General features: G+C 35.8%; 2 protein-coding genes and 1 long non-coding RNA gene across 6 annotated transcripts; 1 reads left to right on the top strand and 2 right to left on the bottom strand.

Moving 5' to 3' along the window:
- The first annotated feature begins 453 nt into the window (after positions 1-453).
- LOC113341320 lies at positions 454-12,965 on the top strand. 4 transcript variants are annotated; one of them, XR_003355885.1, is made up of 10 exons: positions 454-892; positions 2,340-2,417; positions 2,542-2,664; positions 2,809-2,878; positions 3,075-3,249; positions 3,473-3,642; positions 3,722-3,775; positions 3,894-3,988; positions 4,412-4,519; positions 12,570-12,965. It is a non-coding gene; the product is annotated as an uncharacterized LOC113341320 (long non-coding RNA). The 4 variants fall into 4 exon arrangements; XR_003355888.1 differs by having other exon boundaries at positions 3,712-3,775; XR_003355887.1 differs by lacking the exon at positions 12,570-12,965 and adding an exon at positions 9,071-9,256.
- Positions 12,966-13,147: 182 nt separating this feature from the next.
- Positions 13,148-14,396, bottom strand: LOC113341420 (CASP-like protein 3A1). Its single transcript, XM_026586302.1, has 3 exons — positions 14,134-14,396; positions 13,902-14,037; positions 13,148-13,583 (listed from the first exon to the last, which is right to left on the bottom strand). Exons 1-3 carry the CDS (start codon positions 14,394-14,396, stop codon positions 13,368-13,370), a joined length of 615 nt encoding a protein of 204 aa, XP_026442087.1. The 3' UTR covers positions 13,148-13,367.
- A 696-nt stretch (positions 14,397-15,092) lies between these two features.
- Positions 15,093-18,762, bottom strand: LOC113341456 (nuclear pore complex protein NUP35-like). The gene is made up of 4 exons (XM_026586334.1): positions 18,616-18,762; positions 17,874-18,521; positions 16,493-16,604; positions 15,093-15,754 (listed from the first exon to the last, which is right to left on the bottom strand). The coding sequence occupies exons 2-4, from the start codon at positions 18,500-18,502 to the stop codon at positions 15,446-15,448; spliced, it is 1,050 nt and encodes a 349-aa protein (XP_026442119.1). The 5' UTR covers positions 18,503-18,521; positions 18,616-18,762; the 3' UTR covers positions 15,093-15,445.
- Between the last annotated feature and the right edge of the window lie 1,756 nt (positions 18,763-20,518).

Raw genomic sequence — 20,518 nt, 5'->3', positions numbered from 1 at the left:
GAGTGGTGAAAAGCCGGAAGAAATTACGCAAGGAAGCCACAAAGAATGATGCGCACAAGACCAAAAAGTTAGGAATGGGCTCAAGAAGGAAGAATTGTTCTTAAAGAAGATATGGGCTTGGCATACCCAACGCCCAAAACCCTTACCCAAACCCATTTTCTATATCCATACCCGCCTCCATCTTCAGCCGTCAGATTAGATTACATCTGAATCCGATGGTCGCTTCACTATAGTGCATCAAAATCTGAAGTTCTTGTCAAACATCATAGTGCCTAAATTCTAAGCCTTCAGATTAGATTGCATTTGAATCCTACGGTCGCTTCTTTGACTATGCATCAAATCTCAATACTTCCGCTTAACACCATAACACCTAACTCCATCTTGGACCGTCAATTTTGATGTATCCCACATCCAACGGTCGCTCCATACCCATCTCCATCACGCCGTTGGATTAATCCATAATCTTCTCATCCGACGTCTTTCACAAGCAGAACATCGAGATTTGATGATTCCGTCTAACACCCAAGCATCTAATATCTATACACCCAAACCAAACGAACCCTAAGAAAATTCTATCGGGTTTTCTTTCATCTCTTCCTTCTCCTTCTTCTCCATGTCTGCAAACCCATGTCCGCACCAACAGCTCCGCCACCAACTCTCTGCCACCACCACAACCACCACCATCTCTTCTAAAACACCACCAACCCTAATCCCATCATTTTCCCTTCTCTTTAGCCACCTATTTTCCCAATTTCTACACGTTTTCTCTCTAAAACCCTAGCGTGTAAAATTGGTAAACTAGGTCGAAATTGAGAGCAATTGAAGGAATGGGTAGCATCAGGAGAAGAAATAGAAGATTGGGTCGATGCACTTGAGAGTTTTCAGAGATTAGGTAAACCTAATTTCAATCTTTATGAAACCCTAATTTTATGTTTTTTGGAAAAACTTGTGCATGTATAAATAGATGCTTTGGGATGTTGTAATGGGTATGCCTGGATTAGCCAGAGCACCATTTGGAGGCCTGGATTAGCCAGTGCTCTCCACTGTTAGGTTTTGTAATTTTCTGGTTTCATTCTAATTCTAAATTTCAATTTCAATTTTTAGCACAATTTCATGTTCAGTAGAACTCAATTACATTTGCTCACAATGTTCTAGTTTATGTTGTTAAGGTTTAGATGAAACCCCAGTGATTAGAATCCTTTATTTGAGTTACTTTTTCTCCATGAACTAATAATGAAAAGCATGCTTTAACCTCTGAATTCACATCAACTTGCTCTCACCTAGTATGTCATGCATCCTTGGTAGTTAGGTCAAAACTTTGATGTATATTCAAGCCATGTAAACTGATTTTAGCTCAATTTTTGATTGCCCATGCTTTAAACAGATGGGTAATGCTAGGAATTGGCATTTGTAGTTTAATCTCTGCTTGGTTGTGCTTTATCTAGACAACCAATACTTGGATTGACAGACTTCTATCTTAAGGTTAATTCATTCCATGATTGCAGGTGGTTTATCACACCTTCAAGGTATTTGAGGCTAGAACCTTTATACTCCTTGATGGAAAAAGAGGACTAGGATATCACAGTAGGGACTTCTATGAAACTAGGCTGTGGATTCAACAACCTAAACTCCAACTTCTCAGTTCTTTACAATCTTGCATCTCAATTCACTATCTACACTGCCTTGCATGCTGTGCACTGAGCATTGAGCCACAGCATTGCCATTACTTCTAAATTCTTCTACCACTGCTGTTACACACTGTCTTTTTCATAGCTTAGAATAATTTAGCACTTCTTTAACTTGCACACTCCAAGTCTCTGTGGTTCGACCCTGCTTGCCCTGTTCTATACACTAGACCCTGTGCACTTGCAGGTATAGTTTGTGACTCTTTTAGAGAGCCACCAATCTTTCAATAATCCATTTGAACCCTAGAAGTTTGATTTTCTCCGACATAATCCCTAGAAAACGAAATCTCTATACTTTATGCACGACCTATTACTGACTAGTCCAAGAATATGAGTTTATAAAACACTAGATTCTTCGTAAGTGCTGATGTTATGAGTCTGATTTTTATATATATATTAAATTTTTTTTCAAGAATCCTCAATTTTTATGCTTCTTCATTTGATTTCATGGAGTTCAAATAATGGGTTTGGTTCTAATTTCAGTTTTATGATCTGAGTTGTGAGTTAGGTTGCTATATTTATGTACAATCCGGTTGTATTGATTTTCTTGGGTTTATTTTTGTTTTCATTTGGCTTGTGTTGATAGTATTCCATCATTTAGATCTAAAATTTGTTGGATTTACAATGAATTTGGTTTGTGTTTCTTTTGAGAAGATATTGAGAAGATTAGTCAAAAGAAGAGAAGTAGGAAGAATTAGATTTTGGGGGGTTCTCAAGCACAACAGTTTCATGGTAAGCTAGATTTGTACTCGATTTATCTACCTAAAGATGAGTCTTCTACTTGTTTTGTAATATGTATTTCACTTTCATGTCATTGATATTACAATTTGGTGTTATGTTTTTTTGGATGTTGCAGGTGAGCCATCTAAATGACATTGGTAAGAGATTAGACAGTGAACCAGTGATGCTTCCAAGCTGTGTTACAAGCGTTGTGGAATACCTTGTCCAATGGGAGGAATTATTATCTACGCTGCACATGGTATGTCTTCTTAGAAACTGATTATGTGAAACTGCGTCCCTTTGTTATTTAATGAATTGGTAGTGGCATTTGGTTGGGTTCTTCAGTTTACTAAAAGGCCTTTCAGCATTATTTAAATTGTTGTATTACTTTTCATGCTTACAGAGGATAAGAATCAGATTTACCTGTCATCCGTGAAGCATCCAACGCAATTACATTAGGAAGCTGAATTCGGGTGAGCTTTTGGCCAAACAAAAGTTTCATTAGTACCAAATTCCTTAGAAGATTCTAGCTTTATTAGGATTAGATAATTGCTATTAATGTTACTACTTGGGGTAAATGGTGCGCTAATATTTCCAGTTTTATTAAGATTTACGTCAAAGTGATTGTTTTACTCTTGAAATTGAGTTGGTTTTTTGTTTTGTGTACAGATTGATGGGGGGAAATGTTGAGAAACTTGGGGTTTCAAACATCCAAATTTTTATTAAAATGGTGCTGGCATTTATGTTAGCATCTCTCTTTCCTTGGGATTGCATCAAACTTGGATTTGATCTTGTATTGGGTACCTCCAATGTAGACGATGGATTCTTCGGTCACTTAACAAAGGTAACTCACTTATCCATCCATTCTAATATGAGATACTAAGAAGGTTTTTATTTCCCACTTTTGTATTTAAGGGTAAGTCATGTACCTTAAACCTTATTTGTTGAAGCTCTATAAGTATTATCTATTTAAATTACTTGCTTTATCATGTTCTATTAGCTACCATTTCCTAGTAAACAAACTTGAGCAACTGATTCGATCGGGAAGTGCTTTTACTGTGTTGCAGTATAGTTGCAGCTTTGGAGATATAAATCACAATTAATGGAAGCATTGATAAGCAGGATATTCGAGCATTTCTGAATTGGGATGAAGTCCATCTCGATTTTCCATTGTCAAGATGCCCCTCTAACTCATCCAACTGATAAGTTGGAGCCTGTGTGATTCAATTATAGTCAGGTATACAACTTAATGCAATTTTGATACTCTTTTGTTGTTATATAACTTTTAATTTTGACCATTCTCCAGTGCTTATTAGGTACTGGTTCATTAAGGCTTGGGTAGAATTATTGACAACTGCAGTGTCTATCAGGTACTGTTTTATTGTGAACCACCTATTAGTTTTTTATTTTTGTAATGTTGGTACTGCTTTTCATCCTCATTAGGTATTATTTTTACTCTTAATGTCTACACCTTTTGGTTTATTTCAGAAGCACAAGATAGATAAATTTATGGATAGATAAATTTATAGATATAGAGCTGCATCGAAATGTTAATTGTAGAGCTTGTCAAAGGTAACCACTTGGTAAGTATTGTGTTGTAGACGTTGCTTCTACTATTGTTGTTGAAACGCTTTAACATATAAGCTGGTTGAACTAGACAATTGATTATTATAGTATTGTGGAAGTAGAACCAAAACTCTTAGATAATAATCACTATAAATTATAAGGCAGCTGCATCTGAGAACACTTTATATGTAATAAAGGTTTACTTGTACACCATACTCTATCGTTTAGAACGCTGTTAAATTACTAATGATCAGACATATTTTTGCTACGTGTATGTCATACCCATCAGTTAGCAAGCTTAGGTATATTGATTGTGTTTCCTTCAAGCTATAAGTTCTTCTTTTGCTTTTTAGTTCTGATATAAATATGTATGAGTGTACTTGTGTCCATTTTAGCAAGCGTATAATATATTGGCTAATAGATTTTATTTGTGATTGCAGGTTCTAGATATTGAACTGGAACAACCTAAACTCTACATGGGTGAAGCAAAGTTGGAATGGCAGAAGTAATTAAACCGGGAAAAGTCATATATGAACAATTAAAATCAGGTTGGTCACTTCTCTTTGCATTTTCAAAATGTTAACTGAATACTTTATCCTTTAGGGTGAAGGTCATTTTGTTTATGTTATCTAGTTATACTTACACTAGTGGAAATCAGACATTCCGCGACCGCCAAGACACGTCATATAAACGAGTTAAATGACCTGTTCTAGGGTTCTCTGAATGGGTCGTTTATAAAGCGTTTTTTAATTGCACGACCCTAATTGCGTGGGTCTCTGAACAGAGACCGTTTCTTAGAGTAACTAAATGATGACCCGCATACATTAGTCGTAGATTTAAATTATAATATAAAAAATACGAATTCAGATCAGCTGAAATGTCTGAATGGCTGAATCTGAATTAATCTTACTGGTATTTAAGTCAAACAGTCAAGTCAAGTCTAGTTAAGTCAAACTACAGTCAAACGGAAATCCAAATGCAACCTCAAATTTAACTGAAATTCAAATGCAACTCAAATTTAACTGAAATTCAAGTGCAACTTCAAATTTAACTGAAATTTATAATCAAACTGAGAATTCTAACATTCATTCATTTTATCCATTGGGTGTAAAACTACACAAAAAAGATGAAATACTGGGTTCATAGAATACATGTCCAAGATAGCCAAGTTCTGACAACAACATGCTAAACTAATAGATAACTGATAAAAATTCAGCTCCTCCTATGACAATGATCTTAATCAGCCAATATTCAAAAATGATATCAAGTAGAGCATCCATGTGATGTATCCTTGGTTTACATGCGACTTCCTGCAAAGAAAATCAACAACAGTACAATGACTTCGTTCAGTTCATAATACACGGTAGAACAAAATAAGTTACTAGATATAGGTCATGTACAACAATGTGAGGTAATTTGACAGACATTCTATCAATAGGTAGTAGCTGAAAGCACATGTGAGGTAATTTGACATATAGGTCATGTAGATAACAGTTGGCTAATTTATTGCAGGGCACATCACATATGTAACTTAACAACTAATAATATTAGCTGGAGGAAAGATGTATATAAATACATGCAGTATTGGCCACAAACTACAGGAAAGTTATTGCACAACCATAACTACGATAGGAGAAGATTGCAACAAAAAAGAAGCTTCAGGGAAATCGAAGGCAGTTACAGGGGAAGAAGAAGATACTGACACAAGCTAAACTAGTAATCATATGTGCGCAGGGGAGCTATAAGTGGAAGAAGAATAAGATTATAAGTGAGCTCATTTATTAGTATCGAACTTTATATGTCACATATCAAAAATAACTTTGTATGCTTTCGCTCACAAGAAGCATACTAGATTAAGGTCTTAGTAATTCAAACTCATATGGGGGTATAAGTAACGTGAAGGAATGATTATCTTTCAAGTAAACCATATCTACGTTGTAGTTAATTCAACTCTTTCGTTGTGGATTATACCTAGGTGAGCAGCACAAGCATTTCCAGTATTGCCACCTTGTATTCTCCTTGATGTTAACTGCATAATTCAGGTGTAAGTTTCTGATTTATAAGGAGACAAAAAAGAAAAGTAACTAAACCATTTTTCTGAACCCAGTGCTTCTCTCAAAGCTCCATAATCATTTGCCAGCCTGAATGCAACAACTACAGGCTTGTTGTGTCGAATCAAAGCTGAAAGACATTTATAGCAAACACATAAGAGGTCGGAAGTATTTCAAGTGATGCCAGTTAACATCAACAGATGAACAACTTAATCTCAAAGAAGCACATGATAGCTTACTCTTCAGTTAAGAAAACAACCTCGCAACCCTTGTCACCACTTTCCATGACGAATCTCAGTACATCACTGCAATCCCTAAGCACAAAAACTTCATTAGTGATGCATAAAGAGCTTTATGGATCCACAAATAAGACCTCTTCGATAAAAATGTAAAAAAGTATTACCATACATTTCATATTATCTGGCATATTATAAATTATCACTCACATAACTGTTTTAGTAATCTTATCTGCATATAACATAGTCAAATAAACAAAAACTGAAATAAATGGAGTATTACCGTGAACTAACCTTATGAATCAGAGAAAAATAGTTATAATTAGTAATCTTTTTGGAAAATAAATTTCATTCTAAGAACCCTAACAATGGACAGTGGAGTAACCTGAGAAATACGTCAAACAAAAGAAGAACTATATATCCATTCTTTCCTTTACGCAAAAGTCTGTGTTATAATCTAAATAACCAGCACACTACTCAAAGCTACAACACAAAAGAGTTAAAACTTGCATTACCATTCTTAAAATACTTTCAGGATTAACATGAAACAAAAAAATCAAAATAAAACTTCCGTAGTAATCACCATGGAAGATTTGGTGTACAATGTAAGTAAGTCAAGGTTTTAGAACTAAACTTCCATAGTAATCACCATGGAAGATTTGGATCAATGGCTGGTCCTATGTATTAGAAATCAACATTACCAGATGAGCCACGGGACAAGTTATGTCCAAATGAGCTACATGACAGTTACATGAACTGAGAATAATTCTCAAAAAACCTCGAAAACGTTATGTAGTGAACTTATTAACTGGTTAAGTTAAGTTATGAGGTAAAAGATTATAAGTGAGCTCATTTATTACTATCTACCTTAATATTTCAATATCAAAAATAACTTGTATGCTTTCACTCACAAGCAGCATTGCAGCATAAGGTCTTAGTAATTCAAACCAGATGGAGGTATAAGTAAAGTAAAGGAATGATTATCTTTCAAATAAGCCACATGGTATAGTTTAATCATCTCATCTCTATAGTTGTGAATCATACCAAAGCAAGCAGCACAAGCATTTCCAGTATTCCCACCTCCTTGTATTCTCCTTGATGTTAACTGCACAATTCAGGTGCAAGGTTCTGAAAAGGAGACAAAAATGAAACAAACTAAATAAACGAAACTCGCAAGTTCGACAAATGAAATTTTACCTGAGTAGAATGAATGAGGAAGCAAGCCTCTTTGGCTTGTTAGGGTCTACTGCACTGGTTTCACCCTTAAGCTTCTTTTTCTTCTGTTGGTTCACTTTCGTTTTCTGCAATTACACACTGCATTAGACTCCAATTCCACAACAATTCACAAATTTTGTCGAATGGATGAACAAACAAACCTTGATTATGTTTTCAGTTTTCTCCTTTTCTTAAGCATCAGTAAAGCTTCATGCTTATGAATGTTGTCAATGGCCTTTTCGTCTTCAATGGATCCTGCTCCTTCCTACAAATGTTAAAACAAAAAGAGTTAAAACCAATTCAAATCGATATCGAAAATTCTCGCAAAATGCGTAATCAAGTGTGCACATTGCTTACTTCTTTTTCTTGCCATCCTTGACTTCTGTTGCACCTTTTTGCTTGAACTGCAAGTACTGTTCAAGCAGTTCCATTGCAGTTTTATGCTTCTAATCCTCTTCGAGTAGCTTCATCGCCCCGTTCTCGCGCTTCTCTTTGCCAACAATCTTCAAGTAAGCTTCTCTATCATCTTGGTATTTCTCTTCATATTGTTTTTTCTCTTCTTCAGTTACATTCTTCCATTTGGATTTGGATCCTAAAATGTTTGAAACTTCTTTGAATTCTGCATCCGGGTTCTCTTTTTTAACCTCAGCCCATCGATCTTTGCACCATAAAACATAAGTTGATGATGGTTTTTCATCTCTGGGTTCTTCTGCTTCTTTCGCTCTCAGATATTGAACCAGTGGAAGACTCTGCACCTACAAAAAAAAAATCACCAAATCAAAATTAAACCCAGATTCAGAAATCTAACATCAAGAAATTGAAACCCTTAATTCAGAATTTATCAATTAGCCAAGCCCTTAATCTAGAAGAAATCAAATGTCAAGATCAAAACTCAAAACCCTAAATCAAAACTTTTATTTCAACAATTCATGATCAATAAACGAAAACCCTTTATCTAAAATTCAAAACTCCTAATCAGAAACTCTGATTCAGCAAATCAAGATCAAGATATGGAAACCCGTTATCAAAAATTTATGAACCCTAAATTTAAAAACCAGAGATGAAGAAAGCTATACCACAGTAAGATTAAATTTCTTCAACTTCTGCAATTTCTTCAACTCAACTCAATTTAAGTTTCAGTTGTTCTTTCCCTATAATTTCCAACTCCTCTTCTTTCAATTTTAACATCTCATCACGATCATTCTAGATCTCTTCAGTTTTCTCCTTAACCGCAAAGATGAAAAGAAGAAGATGGTTCAAGAACAATAGATGGATTTCTTCCTGACGGGGAAAGGGGATAGGTTTAAGAGCAAAAATTTAATTGATTTCTTCTGAGGTTTTTTTCAGTTTCACTTTGGTGGTAAGGATGAAGAAGATGGATAAGATGGCATGAGGAGGAGACCGAGAGAGCAGGAGAAGAAAGAGAAACTGAGAGAGAGAAAAATGTATTTATATGCTCAATCAAATAATAAAAAATTATCACATCTAAATCTGTTTTCATGGGTCGCGGGATCGATATCAGTTTTAGGGAAAAAACGTAATTATCAGAGACGGCTATTAATCATCTCAGATTTTTTCCGTGTTTTTATCATATCAGAGACGGCTATTTTTGGTCAACGGTCCAACTACTGTTACTGAGGGTCTCGGATGTGGGTTATAAAAACCTCATTTTCCACTAGTGTTATAAAGAGGAAATACTTTTGCTTTCCAGAAGAAGAAGCTAGCTGAAACGTTAGGATCCAAGTGGAGGAGCAAGGATGAGCTTAAATGCTTTTACGAAGCACATGGGAAAGACTTCATTTTTGTTTTTTCTTGTATCTGCTTTGTTACTTAGGTTAACAATAGTAAAAATGACAAAGTAACAAATCTAAATCTTGGGTGATTGTTGATTCTTGAAGTAGTATAATATGTATACAAATTATTCTTCACTATTATATTTGATTCTAGTTTTGTATTCAGCTGAATCCAAAGCTGATTCATCTGAATCAATTTTTTTTTTTATATAAAATATAATCCGACAAAACAATTGTGTCAATCAGCATTACTATGTAGACTGATGAAGGTAGTCGTAACTGAAAGAATTTTTAGTGTTTCAGACACAGTCGTTTTGGAAAATAAGACTACAATATTAGGGCTACCGAACACAGTCCTTTTTAGCGATTATAAGTCTATTTTTGGCAGACTTTTTTTTTGTATTTTCCACTAGTGAATGGAACGCCAGCACCTAATGAAATAGGATATATAATCTCTCCCTCCTTGATCATGTCTTGATCAATTATCGTCAATCTAGTCTCTAAACCCAAGTTATGAACGTTGGATTCACACTCTCCAAAAAAATCCAGCTTGTATAATACAGTTGCAACTTGTTGAAACTTCCATCCCTATTAGGTTCTTTAACAGTCCTACCAACGTGGTAAGGAGGCTTTCAGGTTTCCCAGTGTCGATGTATAACACGTCCTTTGAAGCACCACCATGTTCATGTCTGGAATCATTCAACCTACAGAAACTGACATCAAGCATATCCTTTTTTCCTTTTCCCAGCCTCTTACTGCAATGCAGTTCCAAACAAATACCAAAATTTTGCATAATTTGGGTTTTCATAAGAATTCTTAGGTACTGACTTTCAACTTGGATCAAACCCTAGGAATCCAGCACCTCATGGCATGTCTCATCTGCCACAGTATTCCACCTGGACTTCAATAAAATCCTTCCTCGAATTCGACTTGTATTATTTTCGGCACATGTTTCCTTGTGACAAAAATTTTTCTTGTACCAGTCTGAATTCAAACTAATACTTTCTGCCATATATAAAACTTGAGTTCCATGATTACCACTTCCGTAACATATTGATGGAATACTTAAACAACAGTTTGTTAAATCCCTCATCAACATATTTCTCTCGGTGTTAAGTAAAATTCTCTCATGAATCTTACTTCTGTAACTTGCTCTACCAACTTCCTTGTGATAGTTTGATCCCAAATTAGGATTATCAACAGTATATAAAGTTTGTACTGTATATCGAGTTGAGATTTCAAACTAAAATCATCTACCGGATGTATAGCTTGATTCTCATAAATTGAGTGAGTCTGGTTTGCAGAAATACTTACAATGCTTGTCTCTTTGCTGATAAGCGTATCAACGAGATCTTCTGTAAACAATACTTCCTCTTCAACTTCTGAAAAACTATCGCAAAGTTCTATACAGATTTCTTCAATACCAACCTCTTCTTTATAAGAATTTACAACTTCCTTTTCTTCCCTGATAAGGGTATCAATAGCATCAGATGTAAGAACAACTCCGTCTTCAACTTCTGGATAGCTGTCTTCATCTTCAACTTCTGGACCGTAGTCAAAGACTGGTGGTAAGTTCCGATCAGCAATTACTTCGTCTTCACTTGCAAAATCATCGTGTTTATGCTCTTCAACATAGTTCAGCTCTTTACAGATGAAATCATCATCTTCTTTTAATTCTTCTTTCTTTGTACTTTCTTTTCTACGCATAGGATTTCGTTTGACAGCTCTTTCTTTCATCAACGCAACTAACGTATCTGTTAAGTCTTGTATCTTAAGTTCAAGTTTAGCAAGCTTGTCCTCATATGTTAGTTTCCTCTCATCTTATTCACTTCCTATCTTGGTTCTAATATTTCCTCTAGGTTGCTTTGTCTTCCCTTGATCACGTACAATGAATTCGTGTTAAGTCCATGCTAATTTAGACATTTGTTATTACATCATGGAATTCCATAACTAACTTTTTGGTCACTAAGAATCCATGTGAAGCCCCTCTATTGGAGTGTGACGCCCCAATAATAGGCTTCTTTTGTTTAAAAGGCTTGTACTAGATTATCTTGTATCATTGAACCAATTGGGTGGTTTGGAGTCAAATGGAAAGCAAGCAGAACAACTGATCTGATGATCCATGTACACAAAATGCATAAGTTGGCTTCCAAAAGAAACTTGAAAAACACGTTGATCTTCAGTTCACTTAAAGTTTAACAATCTACTTAAAATTCAACGATGGCAAAAGGTCAGGCAACATAATGAATGGCTAATTTTTGCAAGCAGATTTTCGTCTAATAAATACCTGGTTATGCAAAATTTGTTTGAGACCAAAACCATAATTAAACTAATGTACCCGGCTAGTGCAACCCTCTTAGGATTTATCTAGATACAATTAGATACTAGTTTTACCTGAATCTAGTGGATTTATAATGTTTCTTAAAGAATCTTTAAGATTCTTATAGATATATGATTCTGGATTATAATGGATTGTTTTAAGAGTAATTAGATTTTTAAAAGTTGAAGTATATTACCAATTAGTAATATATTTGAAAAAACCAAAGTCATCATGATTCTCTTTTTAAAAAATCCAAAAATTGAGATGGTGGGTGGAGGTGGTGGTGGGCGGTGGTGGTTGGTGTGTATGGTGGTGGCGGTGATGGTTGGTGGTGGCGGAGGTGGTCAGTGGTGGTGCTGGTGAGCGTGGGCGGTGGTGGTTGGTGTGTGGCGGTGATGGTTGGTGGTGGTGGAAAAACATAACATTTTGTGATAAAAAAAAATTGTCCATAAGAATCAATGAAATTCTTGTGGTTTGGCTTAAGATTGATATGAGATAATAACATACATATTTTGCCTACAAATATCCATAAGAATCCATATATATTTTGTCCTTTAACTATCCTAAAAAATCTTAAACAAATTGAATACCTAGGATATTTGTGGAATCTAAAACAATCATAATTGAATACCATGGATATTTAATGAATCCTTACATATCCTAATTGAATACCTAGAAGTTTTTAGGATTGTTAAATATCCATATAAATCTTAATCCAATACACCCCTGTTAGAAAAACTAAATGACCTAGTTTTTAGTTTTTAGATTCTAAAGAAAGCTACCAATCCCATTGTAATTTACTTGGGATGTACCAAATTTTTATGGATTAAAGTATATATCCTCCATGAGAAATATTTAAAAATTGGAGTAATTGTTTATTTGTTGATTATGATGAGAATATATGCTTTTGTGTGATTCCAAAGCAAGGATAAATTAGAGATAATTTTGGAAAAATACTAAAACTTTCATCTATTTTGGAACAGAAAATAAAACAAGTAAAGTGGAACGGAGGGGTACAAAACTTGTGTTCATGACAGCTCCACGAGAGAGCACACCACCCTTTCCGGTCCGTTTACACCCTTTACCGATTCAATACAACCAATCATGCCACCCTCAATCAGTGCAAGTTGTTATTAGAACCGATCCACCAAGACGATTCGTGGGCTTATGTGCTCTCTCAAGCATGTTAGGGTTTCGGATTTAGAAAAATTGTGACATATAAATTGTGAGTTCTCTCCATGGCATTTTTTTTTGGTGATTCCGGTACTTCTTTCATTAGGAATCGGTGCTAAAATAACCATGTCTGGTGTATGTTGTTGTACCTAACACGGTATCTACCTGTTACTGTGGAATAAATGTTTTTAGTTTTTATGTTTCTGTGAAGCAAACAAAATTCTTAGTTCTTGTTCTCTCTTTTTTATCAAGCTAATATGAAAATTTGAAGAAATGGTTTTTATATTTGGTAAAATGACATAAAATGTGGTATAATTTTTTTTTAACTTGTCCCTGGTAATGTAGCTTTGGAGTAGTGTTCAATAGACCCACCATGAAGACAAAGGAGTTGCATTTGAGGTGTCATTGTGAAAAAAACGAAATATCAAATGAATAGAGCTCATATTCTGAAACTTAAAATGCTGCAGCTACAAAGAAACTCAAATTTGGTAAAATGAACCTAATACAGTTAAAAGAGCGGGTACAACCTATATTTATAACTCTGCTAAGAAAATTAACTAAAAATTGGAGGACAACAACATCAGGTGCCGCAAGGTTTGCTGAGAAGTTCAGTACTTGGAGAGCCAAATGACATCAAAAACAGCGGATGCTGCAAGCAAGAAGAAGCTAAGGAATGCAAACGATATTGAGACGGCAATACGGTCACAGAAAACATGCAAGGGTTTACAGAAATCTGGGAGAGCTGAGTGTCGGATTCCTGTCCGGTTTAGGTTAGTAACTCCAGATGCAGCTGATCCTGCACTCATCATTGCATATGCGAATATCTACAACAAGAAATTTAAATACTTGATCAGTTCGTGAAATTCTTGAATATTGGCAAACAAAAGTATGCTTCTTAACCTGAAGCCAAATCTATAGAAATATTGTCAATGCAGAAAGAATGCTTAGGATCATATAAAACTTGTGTTCATGAGATTCATGACAGCTCTATGAGAAATGGGAGGTTCTCAAAATTTGATTTCTCTAAGGCTTATCAAACAATTTCTATTGGGAAGTTCCAACTTTTGTGACCACTCAAACAAAAATCATCAACTTAACACCTGAAACAGTATATATAATTCACTTTCTACATTTCTGTATACCTGATCTCCAGCAAAAATTAACCAAGCGTGATTACGCGAAGGAATAATCGGTGTTTTCTTGATCAATTTCAGCACACTAAGCAGCAATTGTAGCAGTGAATGAGCAACAACTGCTGCAGCTATCCCCACCAAGTACCTGAGAAGTTCATTACAAAACCAAAAACAAAATCAGGGACTCAGCAAAAGAAATGGTTTTGAAAATCCTAGAGTTCACAAAAGAAAATGCACTTACTCGAAGGAATCAGCAAAGGACCATTTGCAATAAACAGGCAGATGAAAACCATAGATAGTAATAGTAGTTTTCTCTTCAGCTCTAATCATGAATGCAAGAGACATTACGGATGCAAACAAACAAAAGAACCGAAGAGTCGTATGAATCATATCGGTTTTTCGACCAAGATTTTTGCAATTTCCATTAGCTGAAGTAAGTGGATCACTCATTCTTGTTGATGGCATTTGAATTCCAATTTCTGGTGTTGTTTTTTGATTATTCATCTTAAAATCTCAATGAAAAGAGAATTCCGCTATTTTTTCTAAGTTTTCTTCTTTTCTCTCTAGATTTGTGTTTTGTGGTTTCCAATGTCTCTTTTGAAGAAAAAGAAAAGCGTGAGATTTTAAAAAAGAAGGATGGAGAGGGAAGCTTATTTATAGTGTAGGTGCTTGACACTTGGCCAAAATTGAATATCCGTGACTGGTTTTTTGTTGGTTTGTTTTGTTCTTCTGTAATTGCTGTTCCTCGGTACTCAAATGTACATCACGGATAGAGAAATGCCCAATGATGTTAGTTAGAGCTGCACAAGCATTATGCTCACGGGCATATGTTTGCATTTAGCAGGTGGAATGTGAGCCAATGTGAGGGCTAACGCAGTATCTGAGCAACGGGGAAATAGACAACTTTTTTCATTTCCAATGGAGATGGAATTTGGATAAACATTTTATATGGAAACAAATGATTCACCTCTAGTGAAGTTGGCATTTTAGGGGAAATTTTAGAGTTCCCATCTTTGGAGTCTGGAGTAGAAAGGAAAATTCATGTGAAGCAAATGGGCCACTTTTGTTCATCTATCTGACAAATTTTTGCCACAGAAAACCATAAAATTGTAGCTTTTCTCTAACTTCACTCCTTGACTTGTTTGTTCTGGATAATGATCAGAACCTAGCTTGTTCAGGGCAAGTCCGATAGCATAAGAGTTGCATGGCTAAATAGCTGCTAGTTAGATTATCTCGTTTTATCTACAGGACAAACAAGGATAAACAAAACCATACATAGCACAACAGATTCAGAGAAAAACAAGAAAAGGTGGTAAGTATCTAAACATTTGAGACTGTAAACAAACTACAAGAAATTGACACTCCAAAAATTACAGCACTTTTTTGTAACTATGTTCCAGTGACAATCTGGAAAGGGGCATGAGAAAGCTCGAAGCATTAGTGGACAACTGAACTGAAGCCCAACACACTTCGTTATGAAGTATCCAATTACCCTTACCGCAGAACCAGTCCCAAATAGTTTTCACCTCATTCACATTTTACAAAAGCAGTCATCAGATGCCGAACATTATATCTGTAATTCTGGATACGATGGATTTTGCAGGTGTAGCAATCGCACCGGCTGAACGCTGTGCACTATTACCGTTTTGAAGATAATGAGGACTCGAGGAAGCTCTTGAAGGCATCATGTCTACACGCTTACTAGATGATGGTGGAGGAAAAGTCATAAAACCCTGTTTGCTCTGCACATCTTCATCAAGTGCCTGCCTCTGAATAGGATCTACAGGCTTCACACCCACAATAAGAACTCCATTGATCTGCATCCCACTCTTGCAAAGTGCTTTTTGAGCATCACATCGATTCTGCATCCATTTTTTTAAAGATTAAATTAACAATCTAATAGACACAAATGAAACTAGTAACAATTCAATCACCTGCTACTGACGACCAAGTACAAATAGCAACCATAATGTCATTTTCAATCGGCCAGTGATATATTTCGATATAATGATAAAGATGGATAAACATGACAATAAATGAATATGTGCACAGGGCATGACATACAACTATACACAGCACAAGATCGTAAGGTGAGGTTGTTAAATGCCTGACGCTGAAAATAGTTCAAATGAACAAAAAGGAAACTAATGCAGGACCAAAGCAAGGTCATGTGTGAACTACTACCCAATAGATGAAGCTAAAGATTATTATGCAAGGAGGAAATGTGGTCGATAGTAATCCAGCGTAGGAACTGAGACCCGGGATTCATAGAGGAAATAGACAACTTTTTTGACTCCCTATGCAGATGGAATTTGGATAAACATATTACATGGGAATAAATGTGTACATAATAAGGTCTAGTGAAGTTTTGTTGGCATTCTAGCCGGATACCAAAGAGTGCACGTTGCTGGCCTGAAAAGGAAAATTCATGTGAAGCCATGACCTACTTTTGATTGTCTATCTGACGAAAAATTCCACAGAAAACTACAAAACTGCAGCTTTTCTCCAACTTCCGTAAAAATAGTAATAATGAATTAATGACCAATAAAAATAACACAAAAATATATCGTGAAGGTAAGGTGAGGAAAAGAAGATGAAACCTGATAGAGGATATGCATCCAGTTAGCATCACCAGGGCCAGGAACATGCTTCAATATAAGCCCACATTTTTCGAACTCGCGCAAAACAAAATTGGTATCCCCTGGGTGAAATCTGGCCAAGAAGGAAAGACACAATGATTAACTTATTTTTAAAACTACGTAATGAAACTTGAAAAAAATTATCTTACTTTGCCTGGAAAAGACTCGTGTAAGCTAAAACTGCATTTCTAGTGTAGGCGGTCACCAGGTTGTAAATATCAGTTGATTAAGTGAAATAAGAACACCCGAATGAAACATAGGTATACATTTCCACGGAGTATAACAATTTGCAAATTTGGTGTGTCTACCAAATCTGGATTACAACAATCCAGGAATCCTAAAAAGGATTATAATCTGATGTATGTATAACGACGCTATTAGATTTAAATTGTCTACTTTCAGATGACCAAAATTATCAGCAGCAACATCAATATCTAAAACTGACCGCTCCAAAACAGGATATTTGGGAAGTGTGAAAAAGATTACTTTCTCAATAGTCAATAATACCACTAGAAACATGGTCGATGTTGAAAAGTGCAAATGCTGTGACGATTAAAGAGTGAGGCTGTCAACGGGAGTTCGACAAACCAGGTTAAATAAGAACACCGCAATGAGACATAGTTATACACTTCCACAGAGCATACAAATTTGGAAATTTGGTTGTCTACCAAATCTGGATTACAACAATCCAGGGATCCTAAAAAGGAATATAATCTGATGTATGTATAATGACGCTATTAGATTTAAATTTTCTGCTTTCAGATGACCAAAATTATCAGCAGCAACATCAAAATCTAAAAATTGGCGCTCCAAAACAGGATATTCAGGAAGTGTAAATAAGATTACTTTCTCGATAGTCAAATATACAACTGGAAACATGGTCGATGTTGAAAACTGTAAATGCTGTGACGATTAAATGAAACAGTGAGGCTGCCAATGGGAGTTCAACAAGCCAGGGTGAATACTAGCGCAGAATAGTTCACACTGAAATGGAAATAGTCAGTGGTGGTACAACAATTTCAAAAGTCCCTGTAAACTTAAGGTTTACAGAATTTCAGAAGAGGGGTGAAAAGCAGCTTTAACCATTTGAAATATACCTACGCAATTCAAGTAAGATCCGCCTGTAGACTACATTGACAAGCAAAGTATAATTACCCAGCTATGAAAGAAAAGCATAAGCTATCATAACATCTTAATTCTCAAAATCCCAAGTCATTATTTCAGTAATTAATATGAAATTAAGCTTTTCAATTACTTATTTCTGCACATAAGAAGATAACCAAACCCAAATTGGTGCAATATAAACAAAGCATATTCAGTAAAAAAAAAATTGGAATCATACCCATATACAGTTACCCACTCCTCCTCATCCAGATTCCCCACTGGAAAACTATTCTTCGGCAACTCAGGCCTCGCAACCTCCCCCGGTGGTGGAAGTGTAATCAACGAACCAGGTTTCACAACACCTTCAACAGGTGACCCTTTCCCCTTCAACCCACCCCAATCCTCATCAACCCCACCATTCCTCTCATTATCACTCCTACCCGGTGACCACCAACTCGCACTCTGTGGAGTCTGTTGCTGCATCTGCTGCTGAGCAGAAAACGAAGAACTCGCCTCAAATCTACTCTTCAATGGAGTAACAGAATCCCTCCCATCTCTCCCATCCCTTCCATGACTTCCATAATAATCTCTCATTGGTGTCCTAATATCTGAAGATTTAGTATCAGATGACAAAGGATAATCTGACATACCAGACTCCGGTGAAAACTCAACACGATCTTCTAATGTGAAACATGGTGGTGGCGGAGGATCTGAACCACCAAAATTCTCTCTTCTTAAAGCTGATACAGCTGCTGCTTGTCCTGGTGTACTAAATTTACCTCTATGTGTTGCAATTGGTGATGCTAAATCTTGGAAAAACAATGATTTTCCTGCTGATTTTGGTGTTCTTTGTACATTTGTACCCATTTTTTTGAAAAAGAAAACTCTAATAAAGATGAGAAAAAGGGAATTAGAACAAAATTGAAAAAATTACGAAGAAATAGAAATAAGATTAAAGGAAATGAGAAGGGGGGAGTTACCTGAGGATGTGTGTGAGGTTTGAATCGGTTTCTAGGGTTTTCAATTTGGGGTTTCTGGAAGTAATTTTTCCCACCAAAGAAGGAGAAGAATGAAAAGGGTTTTAGAAGAGAGAGAGAAACCTCAAAATATAGGCTCTGTCGAGTAGAAGTGACGCGACTGAAACGAGGAGGGTCAAACATTTGGTCCCAGGCCTTTAGTTACATGGCCAAATATTTTGTCAAAAAACGAGACACAGCCGGACAGACTATCGACTAAAGTCCGGATCAAAACCAAATCCCAGACTATATTTAGTTGGGGACAAAGACCAAAATCAAATATAATCGACGTATAGTGTCCGCCTTACATCAGGCGGGTATATAATCTACGCCCTATACTAGGCGTGCATAAAGTTCAAGCCCCACACTAAGCGTGCTTTATACCTCCGTCCCATTTTTTTTTCTTTAGTCGAACTTATATTAACAGGATCGCGTAATATCTCCGCTCCATCGGGCGAACTTATAATGTACGCTCCATCGGGCGAACTTATAATGTACGCTCCATCAAATTTAGTCTTCTACCGTAGCGTTGCAACACGGACTAAACCCAAACTTTAGTCTTTTTTTTTGTCTTTGGTTATGATCGCATCACTGCAGTTGCTCTTAAGCTTATACCGTTAAGGGTGATTCTCCACGGACCGCCGAACCAAACCACGCCAAAACCGAAATCAGCTTTTTCTCTCACAAAATTTTGGATATGGTCCCGGTGGGCCCTGCAGAGGACAGCAGGAGGTCCCATGTTATGGGTTTTGTTGTGTCTTGGTCAGGACTGTAGCAAAGTATTTGGGGGCCCTAAGAGAAATTATAGAAACGGGGGCCTACATAAAAAAAAAATTTACTTGTGATTTCATATGAAAGATTTAATACTCTCAGAAAATAAAATTTTCTATATAAGATAAAAGACTAAAAATATACAGAAAATGGCTTATCACACAAAGACTATGCTTCAGAAAAAGAAAAACACAAAGATTGATCTTCCTTCCTTTTCCACACGAAGTTATTAATACGACTGAACCGGAAGCATCCTTTGTTTCAAAAAGAAGAGGACGAGTTATTCATATTTTATTTGATGGTCAGAGGCGAACCGAAAGCTAAGCAGTGGTAATTCTACCCCTGGGAAAAATAGAGATGTTTCATACGTTATCCATAATATGTGGAAGTATCGACGTAATTTCATATAGAGTTTGTAATTAATTGTATCTACTATAACAATCTAAACGGATCATATTAAAAGTCTGTTTAATCTTTTTGGTAACAATGTGGTTGGTAAGATTTCATCAACTTCAACTTCAATGGTTGCCCGATTTGCATTATTAGCAATATCCACATATGATTGTCAAATGGTAATATTTATTTTGATTCATTATTTAATCTTCCTTTAAAAAGAAAATAGAGGTTGGAGCATAATAAAATGTCATAAAAATTTGCAGATCATTCATAAGTGTGTGTTGAGTGTAATTATGTGAAGCGTACGGATGTATGTATGATGTTGAGAGTTGAAAAGTCGAGTATATATACTCGAGAGATCCTTGTAACAATATATCATTTCTTATAATCAAATTTGATTTAAACCGTATTGCAGAAATATGAATATTCTATTAATATTATCAGACAAAACCTCAGAACTTCGAAAAAAAGAAGAGAAAATAATAAAGCAGTCAAAAAAATAGCAGAAGACCAAATTAGTAACCTTAATAATACACAATTAATTTGCTGGCACGAAATTTTGAATCGTATTGGACTACAAACGGAATAAGCCTAAACTTTGATGTTTCTGACTAGGTTTTTTATTAACTATAGGTAAAAAAAAGATCTTGATTTGGGGGCCCCTAGGATATGGGGGCCCTAGGCCGTCGCCTAGCTGGCC

The sequence above is a fragment of the Papaver somniferum genome, unplaced genomic scaffold, assembly GCF_003573695.1.
Source record: "Papaver somniferum cultivar HN1 unplaced genomic scaffold, ASM357369v1 unplaced-scaffold_29, whole genome shotgun sequence".
Classification (NCBI taxonomy): domain Eukaryota; kingdom Viridiplantae; phylum Streptophyta; class Magnoliopsida; order Ranunculales; family Papaveraceae; genus Papaver; species Papaver somniferum.
This window is presented reverse-complemented; position numbering and strand designations above follow the sequence as displayed.

Excerpts from the sequence above, each read along its gene's own strand:
- LOC113341420 (XM_026586302.1), bottom strand. The coding sequence starts at position 14,396 with ATGAATAATCAAAAAACAACACCAGAAATTGGAATTCAAATGCCATCA. Across the intron at positions 14,038-14,133 it reads TCCTTTGCTGATTCCTTCGA|GTACTTGGTGGGGATAGCTG; the intron begins GTAAGTGCATTT and ends TGAACTTCTCAG. Across the intron at positions 13,584-13,901 it reads TAATTTTTGCTGGAGATCAG|ATATTCGCATATGCAATGAT; the intron begins GTATACAGAAAT and ends TTCTTGTTGTAG.
- LOC113341456 (XM_026586334.1), bottom strand. The coding sequence starts at position 18,502 with ATGGGTACAAATGTACAAAGAACACCAAAATCAGCAGGAAAATCATTG. Across the intron at positions 16,605-17,873 it reads GAGTGGGTAACTGTATATGG|ATTTCACCCAGGGGATACCA; the intron begins GTATGATTCCAA and ends CTTCTTGGCCAG. Across the intron at positions 15,755-16,492 it reads GGATGCATATCCTCTATCAG|AATCGATGTGATGCTCAAAA; the intron begins GTTTCATCTTCT and ends AAATGGATGCAG.